At 47.5% G+C, this 17683-nt stretch overlaps 1 protein-coding gene across 1 annotated transcript; it reads right to left on the bottom strand.

The window, feature by feature from the left end:
- Positions 1-6836: 6836 nt before the first annotated feature.
- On the bottom strand, positions 6837-13949 carry H3-3A (H3.3 histone A). Its single transcript, XM_034061023.1, has 4 exons — positions 13787-13949; positions 12220-12374; positions 10317-10470; positions 6837-7494 (listed from the first exon to the last, which is right to left on the bottom strand). Exons 2-4 carry the CDS (start codon positions 12345-12347, stop codon positions 7366-7368), a joined length of 411 nt encoding a protein of 136 aa, XP_033916914.1. The 5' UTR covers positions 12348-12374; positions 13787-13949; the 3' UTR covers positions 6837-7365.
- Between the last annotated feature and the right edge of the window lie 3734 nt (positions 13950-17683).

The raw sequence follows: 17683 nt of genomic DNA, 5'->3' as shown, positions 1-17683 counted from the left end.
GTCAGCACACTGAAGCTTGCATCACTGCTGTCAGCTCCCTACCTGCTTCACGCTAAGCCGAAGCCTGAGGTCTCAGGGCTATGCGTGCCTTAGCCTGGCAACTCTCCCGTGCCCCAAATTAGCAGGCATGGAGGCCGTTTGAAGTCATTCCAACCTTTAGATGTAGGGACACAGCCCTTCAGCAGTAACTGGTCCTGGGGATGCGCCCAGCTGGGACGCCCATCCTGCCATCCACAATTCATGCTCACGTTCCTCACAGCCGGCATCCATGCCCATGTGTTCACCTGGCAGCCTTCCCACCACAGGCTGCTTGACAGGGGCTCAGCTGCCAGGCAATGATGCATTCAGAGGAGGCCAGAGCAGGACTGTAAATACCATTTCTTCAGCCTTCCTGCTCCTTCAGTACATGGAAAAGAATGGAGTATCTCTCACCTGATGACTGCAGTGTTGTCCTAGCCTGTTCTCTCTGTCCTCTCCTCAAAGCAGTCCACATGGTAATGGCAGAATAGACTATTGTATTCTTCACCAACTTCAATATATGCTAAGGAAAACTCAAAGTAGTTGAACTTGAAAAACCTCTGACAAATCCAGGCAGGAAGAAAAGGGGCTCAACTGGCTTAATTATTCATGAGCAAAGGGTGGTGGGACCAAAACCAAGGGTTAACATTGATCACACGGAGACATATGGGATTAGCTCACAGTCACTGTGAGATGTATATGCAATAGATGTTTTCCAGGTGGGTTTTACTTGGGATGCTTCCATGAAACAGCATGCACATAAAATGCAAACGTAATGCAATGAGGAGGTGAGGAGAGGCTCCTTTCAAGGTAGGGGGACAAGAACAGTCAGTCCTAACATGGTTTTCCAGAGCCATAGGGATTTGGTTTTTCTTTTTTCCAAGCTTTTTTTCCCCTTTATGACTTCACAGGGGCTTTTGGTAACACAAAGCATCCCTGCTGTTAGAGATCCTGCTGTGTGTAATGGCGTGCCTACGCAAGGAGATGAGGGGGATGCTGTTGGCAGGGGACAATAGAGCAGGGAACACATGTGCGCATCTCAAACCACAAGCTACATAATAAGCCTACAAATGTATTATCAAGAGAGATGGACAGAAATCTAGGCTCATTTTCCACTCATGAGTGGCTTGGAGAGCACACACCATACCTGCCTTTGACCCCAACCTCATGTTTTTACCCAAGTGTCTGGATCCCCAGTGTTGCTGCCATGAAGGGACAGTAAACATCACCATCAAGGAAATCGCAGAAAACAAAAGAGCATTCCTAAGCCTCAGCATTTTGCAGCCATTTCTCACAATGAGACAGTACTCTTTAAGTAAGTCATTTCTTGTGTATTTATTTAGCTGTGATTAGGTATTATTCCCAGGGATGACAGGCAACAAAAAGCCCCTCACACTTGCAGCTACAATTCAGGCTGTCCCTCCCCAGTTATTCAGAAGTATCCCATCACTGCCAAGCATACAGAGAAAATTCTTGGACAGAGAATTGTGTTATCTGCTACAGGGATCAGGTTTGTTGTTGTGGAGGTTTTGCAATTTTGTTATCATTTTAACTTTTATTAAAGTCCCCATTCATGGGCCAGGAAGGTGGGAAGGGGTGGTGTGAATCGAAAACACCCAGATGTAACAGCTGCCTCTGGAACAATACCCAAACCCAACTTTCTGTGCAGAAAATCCCTCTGAAATAGGTCACAGCTTCTGCCCAGTGAGAAAGTCAGCTACAAGGGCAAGAGGAGACATGTCCTTACCTGTATAGCCCTCCTTGATCCTACTTCCCCAACCAGAGCCCCTGAGATGTCACCAGCTCATCTCATCTGCAGTAGATACTTGCCCATACACCTGAACTCTTCTGGCCCAGCTTAACTTTATTCTCAGGGTAGCAGGGAAGGGATGCATTCTGAGTAACAGTTGTCCAGCAACACAAAACCAGGCAATAAGGGGACTCTGCTCTCCCAACCAGACAATCACTGCTTGAAATACAACCCTCAAAAGAGGGCTCATGCTATGCTGAGGCATCCTTCCAAGACATATGCGACACATAATAAATTCTTATACTTTGTGGGGTTGAAGAGCCATTTCTTGCCTTAATCAGCTATATGAAAGCAGCTCTCCCAAGCAGAAAGCAGACAGCCCCTTCACATCCCCTAGAGATGTTTTTGGTGCACACTCTGTCTTTTACAGCAAGTCTTTAGCCTCTGCTACACGCACTGCTAAGCACAGTATGTTTTAAATTCAAAAAGACAGTATGAACTGGATTAGGTACCACCTGATGAAATTCAGTAGCTTACATTAAGCAGATCAGCCTATGCAGCTGTAATGGTCCCCTTTAATCTATAATATTGATAAACATAGTGTGTTTGATCCCATATTATAGGGAACATAACAAAGCCTCCTTCAATTAAAAACAAAATACATACACAAACAGTGTCTTTTGTTTGGCAAATACTTGTTTGTTTGTAGGCAAACCTGCCACAAACAAGTCTGCAACATGCACTTAGTGCAAAAAAAAGATCTCTTCACTGAGAATGAATCATTATACATGGTGATGGGAATAACACACATGGAAAAGCTGAGCAAACAGCTTCTCAGTATCAATAGGGTAATCTGAACTGATGGAAACTTACCTGACACTAGAATTCCTCCTCAAATTGAAGCCTTTGATTCAAAGTTACATGAAAGTGGTTTTAACTCCTTATATTCATTATGAAGACCAAGAGAATTTGCAAGTTTGCAACAATAAGAAACAAAGTTGGAGTAAACACCACAATCAACATCTTTGATCTCAGCACTGCCTGTACTTCATTAAACCTTGAATGTAAAATTAAGCTCTGGAAGAGAAGCTAAAGTATCACTGAGTCTCAAAAAGAAGCAAGCGTGGCAGGAACAGCTTGTATTAGAATGGTAGCACAGGCCTAAGTTTGGATTAAATGTGTTGTGAAACTGAGCCTAACCTATGTAGTGCTAGGGAAATGGACAGTCCTGCTCTAACAAGCAGATATTCAGATCAAGCAGATACACTGAAGGAAACTATTTGTGTAACTGACCAAAAACAGTGGCACATTAAGGATGTGCGTGTCGTTTCAGTCACAATGAAAAGTGAAACCCAACCATTAAGTGGCCACAAAATCCCATGACAGTCATAGGGCAAAGATGGCATGTCATGGGACAGTAATCCCAAGCTACACAATGCATCCCAATGCAAGAGACTGGTAGCTACCTGTTGTTTTAACAGGAATAGTTGCACTTACTCTTCTTCCAGAAGAAGAAAACATTACTAATTTCAAGTAGGTGCTACAGCCTGTTAATGAATCTGGTCCCTGGACAGTGGCATCACATGAGAGCTACTGCCATGTGGGATAAAGGGCTAGGTGAACCCAGCTCAGTAATGCAACACTTACACATAGGTACACTAGTATTTGTTACTTTACATTCAGCAAGATACTTTCCTAAACAATATGTGAAACGCTGCGTTTAAGCTCCATGTTAGTCAAGCTCTCAAGAACTACCAGTTGAATTTGATACAGCCACATGAGAGAGATTGATCTTGTGCCTGACGTGATCTCCCAGTACATCAGTTTTTTAGCTCTGGTTGGCAAGCTTGATTTTTGTTGTTAATACAAAGCACTGAACTTAAGGAGAGGTTTTGTATCTACCCTTGAGGAAATGGGAAGTAAATACAGCTGTTAACTTGCAAACCTAAAAGACCTAAAAACCAGCTTCTCACATACATGTTATAAAGGACTTCACAAAATAATTCAGATACTGAAATGTGGACATACATGTAATGATATGCCTTAACCAAATGCTCAGACTTTGAATGTTTGTCACTAAGGATCCACATCACATCCATCCCTCCACACAATACAGTTAAACTCCTCCCCAGCAGTATGTGCACATGACCACAACTTGTTCCTAGTATTCAAGAAAATCTCAGCTGTGACTGAACTGCCCAGGGAACAGCAGAATTGCTATGGGAAAACCAGGTAAACTATTGCAGGAACTAAAGTTTAGCCTGGGCTGAAGCCACTTCTTCCATAGAATGAGAATGCTTTAAACCAGTGCATCTCTCTCACATGTAAATCATGATTTCTTTTTGCAGGGAACGCAGCATGGGACTTAAGCAGATTTCTGTTTCTGTCACTGTTCATTTAGCCCACATTCAAATTTGATGGTACTCCTTTTCCCCACAACTCTCAGATACCGCAAGTTAACAGGAATTTGCATTTTTAAGTATTACAATTTCTTCAACGTATGGCAACCATAGATGCCAAGAATCTTTAAGACTTTAAACTCCTATACTTAAAACTCAAAGTTTAAGAGTCTTGCAAGACTTTAAACAGTGCTTGCAAAACAGGCTGAGGAAAAGCATGCTCCTCTGAAGAATCACATTCAGGATAGCCAAGAGCAATACAATGTTTTAGTGGATTGTTATCCTGCAGGTCACCGAACTCCCCGTGACTTATTTCGTCACCAGACCAGGAGAGTTAAGGTGACAAGCTGCAATACCTCTTCTGTAAACACCTACTGACTTCACATTACAGGATGGTTTTCTTTCTACCTGGTGCCCAGACCCTCATACGCAGAGAGCTAACAGGGCCACCGGAAGCTCCTGACCACTCCGAACAGCATGGCAAACACACGGCAATGTGTGAAATGGGAAAGCCACATCGACCAAAACACAATTCTTCCATCATTACATTTTGTCTGCCCTTCTTCACCCCAAGGAGCAGGAACATGTAAACCTGAAATGACCAAAGGGAGTGCCAGCACCACAACACAGCTGCTTAAAGCTAAACTCTAAATAACATGCTGTATCCTACCTTCTCTATCCATCCATGTGTGCCCTAACTGCAGATCTCCAGTGCTATGCATACTCCAACATCTCCCAAAAACATTTTTTGTAGGAATGCTACTACAGAAGGGAAAAATGCTGACTGAACAGGAACTGCAGACAGTTTTGTTCCTCCTCCCCTCCTCTGCTCTTTCTGTATTGCAGAGCCTGTCTTTTGAGAGACTCCCAGGTGCAAGCAAGCTCTCAACTCTGCATGAGTTATGCCAGCAATACTTAAGACTTTCCAAATGCATCTCTAGGACCACAACCATTACAACCAATGCTCTTAAAGAGGCATAGTTCTTCCCTAAGCTGCAGGTATAGCACTGCACATTTAAAAAGTTGTCAACTGCAGATTCCTAATCCCCTCATCTTACACTGTGACTTACTCTGCCTTCAACAGTTTAACTGCATTGTCAGTTAAACTCAGTAATTCACTTGACTACCAAAATCTCTAGATTTGGGTCTGTAAGAAACAAAAAATTAACCTCCTTAGCAATACTTTAATTCCAGAGTATTAAACAAGCAAACAAATCAGCCTAATTACCTTGTTGTGTAGGTGGCTGCAGTATTGTTGACTGATGCATGAAACAGAATTCTGAAGTACAGGACAAAACAAGCAGCTGTTATACTGAAATGCACTTACAGCAAGTTAAAGAGGGTTGTTACCAAGCAGACAGAAGTGACACCTCAAACCAGTTAGGCCTCAGTTGCTTACCTTTTGTATTCCTGTCGTTCTGGATGCACACCAAGACAAGCCTTCCTTCATTTCTAGTTGACAGCTATGAACTGCTTGTCATCAAAAGTGTGTGATCGCATTTTGTCAAGCATTAGTTTTCCCTGTGACAAGTTACTCCATTTAAATAGACTTTACTCTGCACAACCCTGGCAGACAGCGTTTGTTACTCGAACAAGCAAGTTATGAATGTGATTGATTCTGTAGCTTTTGGCTTTCTGTTCAAGATACCAAATCACGTAATGTATCTCTGTTAATCCTCTTTGGAAGTCTTCAGACAAATTCACTCATGTGTTTAGAGCTCACTCAGAATTTCTTGAAAGAAGTCAGCAGCAAATATGCTCTGCAGGGGTCTTAGCACAGAGGTGGAACCTGTTCACTGCCTCCATGTTTTCTTTGGTGTAACTCATTTTATCATCTGTGAGAGCTATGAAGAAGTAAACCACATACCTCATTTCCATCAGAATCCTTAACCAAATGTCAGGTGAAAACCCCACGTTTTTATAGAACACAATTTCAACAGATTTTTTCACAGGAACTTTCATCAGCAGTTGTGGGGGGATATAAAGAAAACCCAGTAAGTTTCAAACATGTACTCCTGCCCGAGTACTGCCTTTATGAAGTATTCTAGCTATAAGGGGTACAAAAGAGTCTTTCTGATGGAGTGTACACACTGAAACCGATCACACATGGACTAAGCACCGAAACATGCTAGAGGGTCTGACTGAAACAAAGTCAGTCAAAGAGTGAACACCTACAAGGTGAGAAACCAGGTAAGAGTGCAAAAGGGTTTAAAAAAAGAGGGTGAGGAACCCCACCATGACCAAACCCCAAAACACATCCAAAAAAACCCCAAACCACTACACCCCACAACTTACACATACTAACAACCCATGAAAATCAGAAATGCTTCCAAATTCAGCACTAAGTCAGATAAAAAAGGAACCTGAACAGCAATGAAATTGCTTTCTCTTAGCACTGTAGGCTGGAGAGCTCAGTCCAGCTCCAGACTTTATCCAGTATTATACTTACCAAACCTGCTTTCACAGGTTAAGAGAAAGAAACTGTTAAGAGAAAGAAACCCTCACCTATAGACTACTTCAGCCAAGGCAGTATCCCCAGTGTTTCCTAGATCTGCTCCAAGTATTTAGGCCACATATTGAAGAGGAAAAAAAGCAGAAGGGAAGGTGGATTATTTTTAAATCAAATATAACCCACATGTAGTATTTAAAAATCGAGACTAAAAGCAGGCATCATTTAATGTATTTTAATAGCAAACTTACAGGAACAGCACAGAAGACAGACAACATTGAAAACATGTACTTGCATGTAGGACAACTCAGTTAGAAAAGTATAGTGAATGGATGGAATCTACTGTATGATAAAAATGCTACAAACACCATTTAGTTGCCATTGGTAAGAAATTTACTTGTTTAAAAAAATCCAAATGCTGGCATTGTCCAGAAAAATTTGACAGGTTTATTTATAATTATTTCTTTTTTTTTTTTATAAAGTTGAATTGTTGAAACTTGTTCACCCAAACATTTCTTTTTTTTTTTGACCACATTGATGTTTTACGTCCCCTCGTTTATATTAAAAATCCACACACAAATGAAAATGGAAAGAAACTTGCCAATATCCAATTCTGCCCCCTATTTTTCCATTTGCAACCATATACTTAGGTACCTTTTAACCCCATGGAAAAAATATCTAACGTTCATTACTACCAATAACAGGAAGAAGATTTTGCTTCGAGAATGACAAACCCATTGTGGTGAAGTTTAGGCACGCTCCCCACGTATGCGGCGTGCTAGCTGGATATCTTTTGGCATGATTGTGACACGTTTGGCATGGATAGCACACAGGTTGGTATCTTCAAACAGGCCAACCAAGTAGGCTTCACTTGCCTCCTAGTGTGGAAGAAAAGAGTTAAGAATAATGTCACTCGCTGAACACAAAAAAGTAGCAATGCAAAGTACACTGTAATGGGGCATTACATTTAGGCTTCTACCACCTTTGTTGCTCAGAAACATCAAAAGTTCTACTGTCTCAAAAAGTTAACACCTCTATTTTCTTATAAACCACCACCAAGTAATACTCTATGTCAAAGCTGCCTACGACTGCCATTTGGTGAAGACATCCTCTGAACACAACTGGACCAATACTCTGACAGGACTCTCCCAAGATAACGGGTTAACTTATCAAAAGACTAATTTAGGAATTTCTCTTTTTTTAAGGCTGGGTTACTCTATTTGAGTGACTTGTCTGCTGCCTCTTCCAGAGTAAAAGCTATTGAGCATCAGGTAAAACTGGCAGATGCTAAGGAGAAAGCATCAGGACCCCTTCACAACACAGTCAGGGCACAGAACTCCTTGCTACAGGATACTGAAGAGGTGACTTAATTCAAAAGTCAAAAACTAGCAGAAACAGTGAAAATTCACAGAAATAAGAACTCCTTTAATCACCAAAAACAAGGCAACAATGGGAGAACTGCCATTAGACAATTGCCCTACACCCATACTTTCTGCCTCCCTAAGCATCTTCTGTCTATGTGTGGGTACCACAGCCAGTTCTTACCTCACATCCATCAGAATCATGGGGTGAGCACAAAGCCCTACCCTGGGAACACCCCAACAATGACCACAGTGTTTTTTCCTGTTCCTGAACAACTACAGACAGGATTCTGGATTGGACAGATGTTCAGCTGGACCCAATAGCTCTTCTGGCTCATGGTAAGTTCGCTGCTATTGAGCCCAGCACAACAATGGCAACTGTTTACACATTTTTGGGTCAACATAGACCTCTAACACCTAACAATCTCCTAGGAAGCATCTTGGCATGCCAGCATCAGAGCAGCACATAGCTGGGGTGAGAAGGCAAGAATGATAGAGCTTGCTTACAGAAAGGAGTTCGAGGTTCTGCTTTCTGGAATACATGCAAGAGAACACATTTTATGAACCATTTCATCACCAAGAACTGCAATAAAGCATGAAAGGTTCAAAGCTCATGTTTTAAAAATATGTATTATCTAATGCAAAGAAAAATATTTACTACAGCAGATGAGGACTGTGGTGCTAGGAAGACATTCCATATGCAGCAGGATACGGTACCCAACACAGTTTCACTAAATCCCTACACAGAAAGTTAGGACACTTCATCAAATAAGCCATGTTGGTATGAACAACGTGGTACTGAAGGGGTTAAGCTTTTTTTTCCCCTTTCAAATATGCAAGCAGAAAGCACCAGGAATAGTATGTGAACACTTCTATACCAACAAGTCCTTAATGCAAACCCAGGAACATTCAAACCAGCCTTCTGAAAATTTATGAACTACTGACTCAATAACCAGTTCCTGACAAAAAGACACGTAAGTAAACCTCAGGATTTAAAAGCCACCACATTCACTCACAGCAGCAAAGGCAGAACAACTAAAAGGAAAAGCACCTTCTGAAGTTAAGTATGTGTGCAAGTTTATAGGACTTCATTGCACATCCTGGCCCTTTATCAGGTGGAAGTCCTCTATCAGAAAAGGACTATGCTGCCTGCCTCTAGTTACAGATACTCTGTCACTACAGATAGGTTCTGGAACAATCTTTCAACAGCTATAAGAACAGTAAAGACACATCTTTAATTAGAATTGTCTTTCTATCACGAGGGGGAAATGTTCTTAGGATAAGAACAGAGTCTTGGAGATAACCTCACTTAGATGCAGGAATCTGGGCTAGAAAGAACAACTGGTATTCCACCCTCAATATACTCTAAATAAGTTATTTAGCCAAGATACATTTTTAAAAAGCATTTAGCATCAGCTACATATACAAAAAGCACTCAATTTCCCAACATCCTTGTGGTATGCTATACTCAGACTAAAGCCAGACCGCAGCACTGTACCAGCTACTAGAAAGAAAATTAACTCTATCCCAGCCAAAACCAGGACACTGCATTTAGATGGGGCTTATCCAGCTGTTTTTCTTCAAAGAGCATTTGAGGACATCAAGACCTCCATTTGGACACAGCAGAACAAGCTTTACAGGGTGCTTTCCTCTAAGGCTGCCTAGCTTTTGAAGGCAAAGCCTCTAAGAAAGCTCAAGGAGAGAGGAAATGGATTTATCTAAAGTGTCTTAATATGATGCGCTGTTTTGGCAAGTGTGACTAGTTGAGGGGTGGGGGCTATTAAAGAAACAACAACAAGCCCAAATGACCCAAAAAATAAATACCACCACCCCCCTAAAGAAAAAAAAAACCACCAAAACCTCCCAAAATATCCCAAGACACCCAAAAAAACCCAAACAAAAAAACAATAACCACAAAAAATACATCCCACCCCCCAAAAATCACTAAAAACTCCAGCAACCCCAAAAAAACCTAAACACTCCCCACCCCCAAAAAACCTAAAACAAACCAAACCCACCCACATTTACAGCCTTTGTGAGAAGCTGCTGACCCGTCAGTGCATTATTTTAGCCTATGATATCTATAGGGCATCACTAGGTCCACTCTGAGAGAGGGAAGGATGAATGGGGGCATCCCCCCCGTATCAGCCCCGCCTCTCCAGTGAGGCCACGCCCACCGCGGCAGCCCACCAATCAGGAGGAGCTGGGGCTAACCCTAGAAACAGGCTAGCCAATAGGAGCGGGGGGGGCGGAGCCCTCCTGTACCTGCAGTGCCCAGGTTTGGGGGGGGTCCCGCAGTGAGAAGCCTGTCCCCGATGCCGCCCCACGGGGTTCCTCACCTGCAAAGCACCGATGGCAGCGCTCTGGAAGCGCAGATCTGTTTTGAAGTCCTGAGCAATTTCACGCACCAGACGTTGGAAGGGAAGTTTGCGGATCAAGAGTTCGGTAGACTTTTGGTAGCGCCTGATTTCACGCAGAGCCACGGTACCCGGCCTTTTGAAACCAAACCGTGAAAGGCAGTTAGTGTCCAACACATTCCACATCTCCTTAAAAACACGGGTTCATCACCTACACTGAACTAAGCATCGTAGACGCTCTTCTTGCTGGAAGAGCTCCAGTGTTTACAACACAAAACCAGTTCCACTGGTAAACGGTCACCATTCTCTCCACCATGCATCCATAAGATGGATCCACACCAGTTCCAGTGTGGATCCTCCCAGCAGGCCCACAAGGTCCTGACTTCCCCAGGAGGGAAGCCAGCTGGCACCAACACGGCATCAACACAACTGAGTCTAGAGGTGGTAAACCACAGTGTGTCTGGGAGATCACTGGTTCAGGTATGCCCCAGGTACCCCCACACCCATCCCAGGGTTCTGTGAATATATATGTATTTTATATTCTATTTAAATATATATTCTATTTATATACATGTGTATATTTACATATATATATTCTGTTTACATCCAACAGAATCAACAAGGTTGGTAAAGACCTTTAAGATCATAGAGTCCAACCATTCCACCAGCACTGCCAAGGCCACCACTAAACCATGTCACTGAGGGCCTCATCTACACAGTTCATGAACATTTCCATGGATGGTGATTCCACCACTGCCCTGGGAAGCCTGTTCCAATGCCTGACTGCCCTTCTGGAGAAGAAATTGTTCCTAATATCCAATGTAAACCTCCCCTGGTGCAGCCTGAGGATGCTACCTCATCATGTCTTGTCCTATATATATATACATGCACACATACAGAGAAATGTACACATGTATACAAATATATATATACAATTTGTATTCTGTATCATCTCTACAAGGTATCTAGCATGTTTCCTTCTGTTAGTTTTAGTGTCAGAACAACAAATTCAGATAACAACACACTTTTGCAGACACAAAGTCCATCCCTGAAATTAACATCATGTTTATTTCTGCAGAATATTTGTATTTCCCTACTCTAGCATTATTACCTTTCTCCCAGCCGCTTAATTTTGCCTCATGCCTACAGCTACACCCTCTTAGATAGAGATTTCAAATCAGCTTCTCCTTCCCAATCTGTTTTATTCCACGGGGAATACGTACACCTATAGAGCCCAGGACCATCCTCCGGGCTGGATCCCGACTCTTACCGTTCTGCACCAAGCACGGGCTGGAAACCTTCGTTACCGGAGGGCTGTCAGAAAGACCCGCGGCCCCTCTACCCAGGTACACGGGACAACCGGCCCCGAGCATCCATGGACTCATTGCGCCCTCTCGCGGCAGACACCCCCACCTTCAACTCCCTCCACCCCCCCCAACACCCCCCCCGCTCCCGTGTCCAGCGGCGCCCAAAAGGCACCGAGGACGGATCAAACCCGTTCGAATAAATTAAGATAGGCCGGTAACAACAAACTTCCGGTGGTACAACCCTCCCGTAGCACCGAGATACCCACTTGTACAAATAAATGAAAAAAAATAATTAAAATTAAATAAAATCGTTAAAATAATAAAAATAATAATAAAACACAACCGGAAAAGCCGCGTTCACCGGGAGGGTTTGGGGGGTGCTGATGTTTTTAGGCACCGATACCAAACGCGCTGATGTTACACACCGCCGCGAAGAGAGGGCGGGTGCGGCGGAAACTCCCCAACCTTTCCCGGTTCCCAGCCCCTCCCGGCACCGGGGGAAGGGATAATGGGTTTGGGGGGGGCGGGGGGGGGTACTCCCGATGGGTCCCTGCTTGGCCTCTGCGCGGCGCTCGTACCGGTAACGGTGCGGTTTCTTCACCCCACCAGTGGAGGGCGCGCTCTTGCGGGCGGCTTTGGTGGCGAGCTGCTTGCGGGGCGCCTTGCCACCGGTGGACTTGCGGGCGGTCTGCTTGGTACGGGCCATACTCCTGCCGACGACGCTGCCTTACACCTGCACGACGATGGGGGGCAGGAAGGGGGTAAGGGGTAAAGAGAGAGAAAGGGGAGCGGGGGGTGCGGGGGTAACAGCGGTGGGGTCCACTCTGCTCAGCGCACGCCCCGCCGGCACCTGCCCCCCGCGGGAGGTAGCGCAGCCCCGTGCCCCTGTCCGCGGAGCGAGCCGTTAGCCTCGGAGCCGCGGCCGCACAACGGACCGAGCGCCAACGGAAGAAAGATATAATCAAAATACACGTATCCATCAAAATTAAACATCCGCCCCTCCAGAATATCAAAAAACAGGGTTTTCACCCACTAATTCACTAGCGAGGCGGCGGCGGCCGAAGCGGAGCCACCCGCCCGGCAACAGACGCGGAGCAGCGGCTGCCGCCTCCCCCCCACAGGCCGCCCGTCACCTGCCAAGCGATCGGCGATATCGGCCGGCGAGCCCCGGGGGGCTGGCACCCACCCGGCGCTTCCAACCGGGCCCACAACCGCCACCGGAGCGGTCCCCACCGGCCCGCAGGGCAGCCCGGGTCTCCCGGCAGCGCTGCCCGGGCTGGAGGCAGCCGCAGGGAAAGCGGCGTTACCGGTCGGAAAAGGTCCGGAAAAGTGCAATAAAGCAACAAACTTTGTTTTAAATATATATATGTATTTTGGGGGGAGGTTGTGTTTTTCGGGTGCCGTCCGCCTCTCTCTGTGTAACTGCTTCCCCAAAGCTGCCTCGCTCCCAAGCGCCTCTCACAGGCAAACTCATCTCCCAGCCCCAGAACAAAATGGAAACAATCACGAAATGCAGCCCTAGTCCTTTTGCAAAGGAAGGGGAAAATAAATTGCGAAAAATAACGCCCCAAAAAATCGCTGGAACTCCGAACCGGGTGGGTGCAGATGGAGGGGGAGGCAACGGAAAAGTTTGCGCTCAAAAACCGAAAAATTGCGTTCGGTTTGGGTCGTTTCTTCGGCGAATTTCTTTCCCTTTTTATTGTTTTTTATGCAATAGGAAAAAAAATATGGTCGGTGACCAGAGAAAAGAGACAAGATGGTGAAGCCGAGCAACAACTGTGGGGAGCAGGGGAAGGCAGGCAGGAGAGTTACCGGCGCTGGCGAGCGGCTCCGCTCCGCGCCCGCTCCGGGGCCCGGATCCGGGGGATGTGGGGCCGAGGGGACAGCTAAGGGGTCCGGGAGTCTGCTGGGGGGGGTTTGGAGCCGGGGCGTGGGGGGCACAGGGGGGCAACGGCTGCGCGAAGCGGGGCCGGGGGGTGCCGGCGGAGGGAGCCGCTCCGGGAAAGCGGCGCAGAGGGAAGGGACCCGAGCGGCCGCCGCGTCCCCAGCGCCCCAAAAGTTTATCGGGGAGGCCCTGAGGAGGGCCGGGGGGTGCCCCCGGGGGGCTGCGGGCCGAGGGGGCGGCGGGCGCGGCGCCAGACTTACCCCGTCCGCTGGGCGAGCGCGGCTGCCGTGCGGGAGGGAGAGCGAGAGGAGAGACGAGAGGAGAGACGAGAGGAGGGCGGTGGGCGGGCGCAAGGAGGAGCCGGCGCTGCCGCTGCTGGCTGGCGCTGTCGGCGGCTCCGAGCACAATTGAAAGATGGCTGACACCGGAGGGGCGGTGCGATCGTTGGCCACGCCCCCCGGGCGGCCCGCCAGCCAATGGGGCACAATGGAGGGAAGGCGCGGCCCCGCCCCGCGCAAGCCCCGCCCCCTCCCGCGGCGCCGTGTGTACAAACACAAAAGACGTGCCGCGCGCGAGAGGGGGATTCCCTCCTGACACCCACCCCCCCCGCGGGTCGGGGGCGCGCAGGGATAACGGCGGGGGCGCGCCCCGGGCACAGCGCTGCGGGGGGAGCAGGCCCGGCCCCCACTGCCACCGCAAGGATGGGGCAGCTCTCCATGCCCTGGAGTGTGTCAGTCCTATGGCATTTGGGTGGGATCTGGGGGGGTTCGATGGGATTTGAGGGTTCCATGCCCTGGAGTGTGTCAGTCCTATGGCGTTTGCGTGGGATCTGGGGGGGTCGGTGGGATTTGAGGGTTCCATGCCCTGGAGTGTGTCAGTCCTACAGCGTTTGGGTGGGATCTGGGGGGTTCGGTGGGATTTGAGGGTTTGGGTTTGTTTTCTCTTTACACAGAAACAATGGCAACATTCGCAGGCCCAGCGAGGGTCTGCTGGGAAGTGCCATACTCCTTGCTCCACAAAAGAAGAGATGAATGTTACAAGGGGATTGTTGGGGTTATTTCGGCTTGGAAATAAACTGCTGACACAATGGTTCACAAGGAAAATCTGGTCTGGGGAAGGCAGAGAAGTCTCGTTCTCTGTATCAGTGCTTTTAAACTATCAACTTTTAAATGCAGGTGTTGGAAAAGCAATGTGAGTTTAGCACTGTCATCACCAATGGATCCCATGCAGTAGTATCAGCTGCCATGTTGCTTAATAAGCAACTTCATCCTTCATTTGCTCTTAACATCAGGAATGAGATTCCCTGTGGGAAACGAAATGGCTGGAGGTGCTCCAGTGACTGTTCAGTCTGCTCTGGAGACAGGCTGAGAGAGCTGGGCTTGTTCAGCCTGCAGAAGAGAAAGCTCCCAGTGCCTAAGGGGCCTGATAAGAAAAGTGGTGAGGGATTTTTTACAAGGGCATGAAGTGATAGGACAAGGGGGAATGGCTTTGAAATTAAAGAGGGCTGATTTAGATTATTATTGGAGAGGAATTCTTCCCTGTGAGGGTCGTGAGGCGCTGGCAAAGGTTGCCCAGAGATGCTGTGGCTGCCCCATCCCTGGTAGTGTTCAAGGCCAGGTTGGACAGGGCTTGGAGCAACCTGGTCTACTGGAAGGTGGGTTGAAACTAGAAGAGCTTTAAGGTTCTTTTCAACCCAAACTTTTCTATGATTCTATTATTTCCTTAACTACATTTTAACTGTAGAGCCAAATTCTGCACTCAGGGAAACTGGTGCCACCATCTTGTCTGTCATTTAGGTATAAGAAGGAGCCACATTTGATTTGCCAAGTATTTATTAGGGATGATGATGTAACACAGTTCTATGCAGAGACATTCAAGCTGCCTCCAGCAGCAGACATAGTTCAGCCATGCGAGCAGAGCAATTTGCCTGGGGCCAGCCAAACCTGCTGAGGAAAGGGGTGTTGCTGCTGTGGGCTGGACACCCTGCTGAAATCGATGTCAGCTCCTGCTGTGCTCGGATGGATACAACAGGCTGTACATATGGATACACACCTCTGACCTGGCAGTGAGTATATGAGAGATGGCTGTCGGGAAACGGAAACTACAAAGGATTTTTGCTCTGCTTACACAAGAATTAGTTGAGTAGTTCTACCTACTGACAGCGTTTTACAAGAGAATGGTACCTCACTGGACAGTGGAAGAGCTCATACAACCAAGTATGAGAACTCAAACTGCAGGCGCTGAGGCTGTCACCGCTTCCCACCATAACACGCTCATACCACCTCGACCAGCTGGACAAGTCGACAGTCGGCATCGCTACTTCATGGCTGCCTGCAGCAGCCCGGCCGTCAACAGCTCACGGCCTGCTCCTCTTCTAGCTTCAACCCCGGCCACGCTCGGGACCGCTCCGCAGCCGGCTCCCCCGGGGGGACCCTGTGCGCCCATCACCGCCCGGGGGCTGCGGCGGGCGGCGGCACAGCAAGGCGGCCGGCCCGGAGGCGCGGCGCCGCCATTGGCGGAAGTGCGCTGGAATCCCGTGACGTGGCGGCGGGGCGGGCCGCGGGGCTGTCCCGGGGTGCCTGCTCGGGCCGTTCCCCCGCAGCCGAGGCAGCGAGGGCTGAGCGAGGCTCTGCACGGCCTCGGGGCTCCTCCGCGGTGCCTACCCCGCCGCTAGCGGTTCCGGCAGCCTTCTGCCGCTGAGGAGCATTGCAGGCAGGGCCAAGGAGTGTTGTCTGCCAACCGCCGGCCCCGGAACGACCCCCTGAAAGAAGAACTGTTCAACGTTATCAACTCTCGCACCCCCGTTTCATCCTCGCTGATTAAGGCCATTATGAACACGCTTTTCCAGGCCTACAGGGAGAGGCCCGAGCCCAGGGCAGCCCTTTCAGCTGTAAGCAAGCTGTTTGCGTGCCCACGGGACGCTGCAGAAAGCGCTGGCCCCATACCAACGTGACTCCAGACGTTCCTCTGCCACCGGCAGTGCTGATAAGCCTTTGCTCACCCTCTCCGAAGGCCTTTATCTCTGCGGACCACAGAGATCTTCCACCCTTTAGCATCTGTAAGCTGCTACGAAGCAATCTAGCCTAATGAGATTCCACTGGTTTAACAGACAATAACACAGGAAGGACAACCACAGTGCTTCACCCTCACCCCACATAACACCACTGCTGTGAACATGTCCAGATTGCCGCAGGAAAGAAGATTAGGATGGAAAACAGCTGGTCCGGGTTGGAGCCAAGTAAGACTCAAATAAGACTGGATAGAAAAGAAGCACATCCACATCAGAGGTTGTCAGAGATGTTTTTAGCACCTTGCACAGAAAATCCACAGCTCTCATGCAACAAAAAGAGGCAGAGTTCCACAGCTCATACTCACTGGGGCTGTCCAAGTAGCACACATTTTCCAAACCACTCTCTATCACCTTCACCTTGTTGGGAAACTCATCTTGCCCAGGAGACTGGGCAGAGAAAGGCAGGCCTTCCTTGCATCAGGCTGGATTGGTTCAATCAACTGTTACCAAGCTGAAAATAAAAAGAATAAACTTTTCTTGGAGTTAAGACTTCAAGATGAAGTTGTCCAAATAGCTCCTGGTCAGCTAAATGGGTGTGTTGGCCCTGTTGGTCAAAGAGCTAAGGGACCAGTCCCAGGAACATGGTTTAGTGTGTGGTGTCCCTGCCCATGGCAGAGGGTTGGAACTAGATGATCTTAAGGTCCTTTCCAACCCAAACCATTCTATTGATTCTATGATTCTGTCACAGGCTGGGTGAAAATCTACAAGCAACTACAGCAGCTTCTCCTTCTGCAACAGCAGCACCAGAACAAAACATGGCAGAGCAGATGAAGTGGGCCTGTTGTGAGATTATCCTACCAGGGAACAAGTGAGTTTGCAGTATGGCTGGTTCTAAGCAACACTGCAGATATCTTTCAGAAACAGAAAGGCTTTCTGCCACAAGAGATAATGACTTTATCACCAAACTCCAAGCTGACTCTGACCAAAGAAGAAATGTTTCTTTCCAATCCCCCTACCCTAGCTTTATTTATCTACAACACTCCTTGACTCCTGCTTTCACATATCTCCTCCCAGACCAAATTCTCCCTTCCTTGCTCTCCTTCAGATCCATCTCTCTTCTCATACATCAAACCCCTGCCACCCTTTG

This window comes from Melopsittacus undulatus, chromosome 3 (assembly GCF_012275295.1).
Source record: "Melopsittacus undulatus isolate bMelUnd1 chromosome 3, bMelUnd1.mat.Z, whole genome shotgun sequence".
Classification (NCBI taxonomy): domain Eukaryota; kingdom Metazoa; phylum Chordata; class Aves; order Psittaciformes; family Psittaculidae; genus Melopsittacus; species Melopsittacus undulatus.
This window is presented reverse-complemented; position numbering and strand designations above follow the sequence as displayed.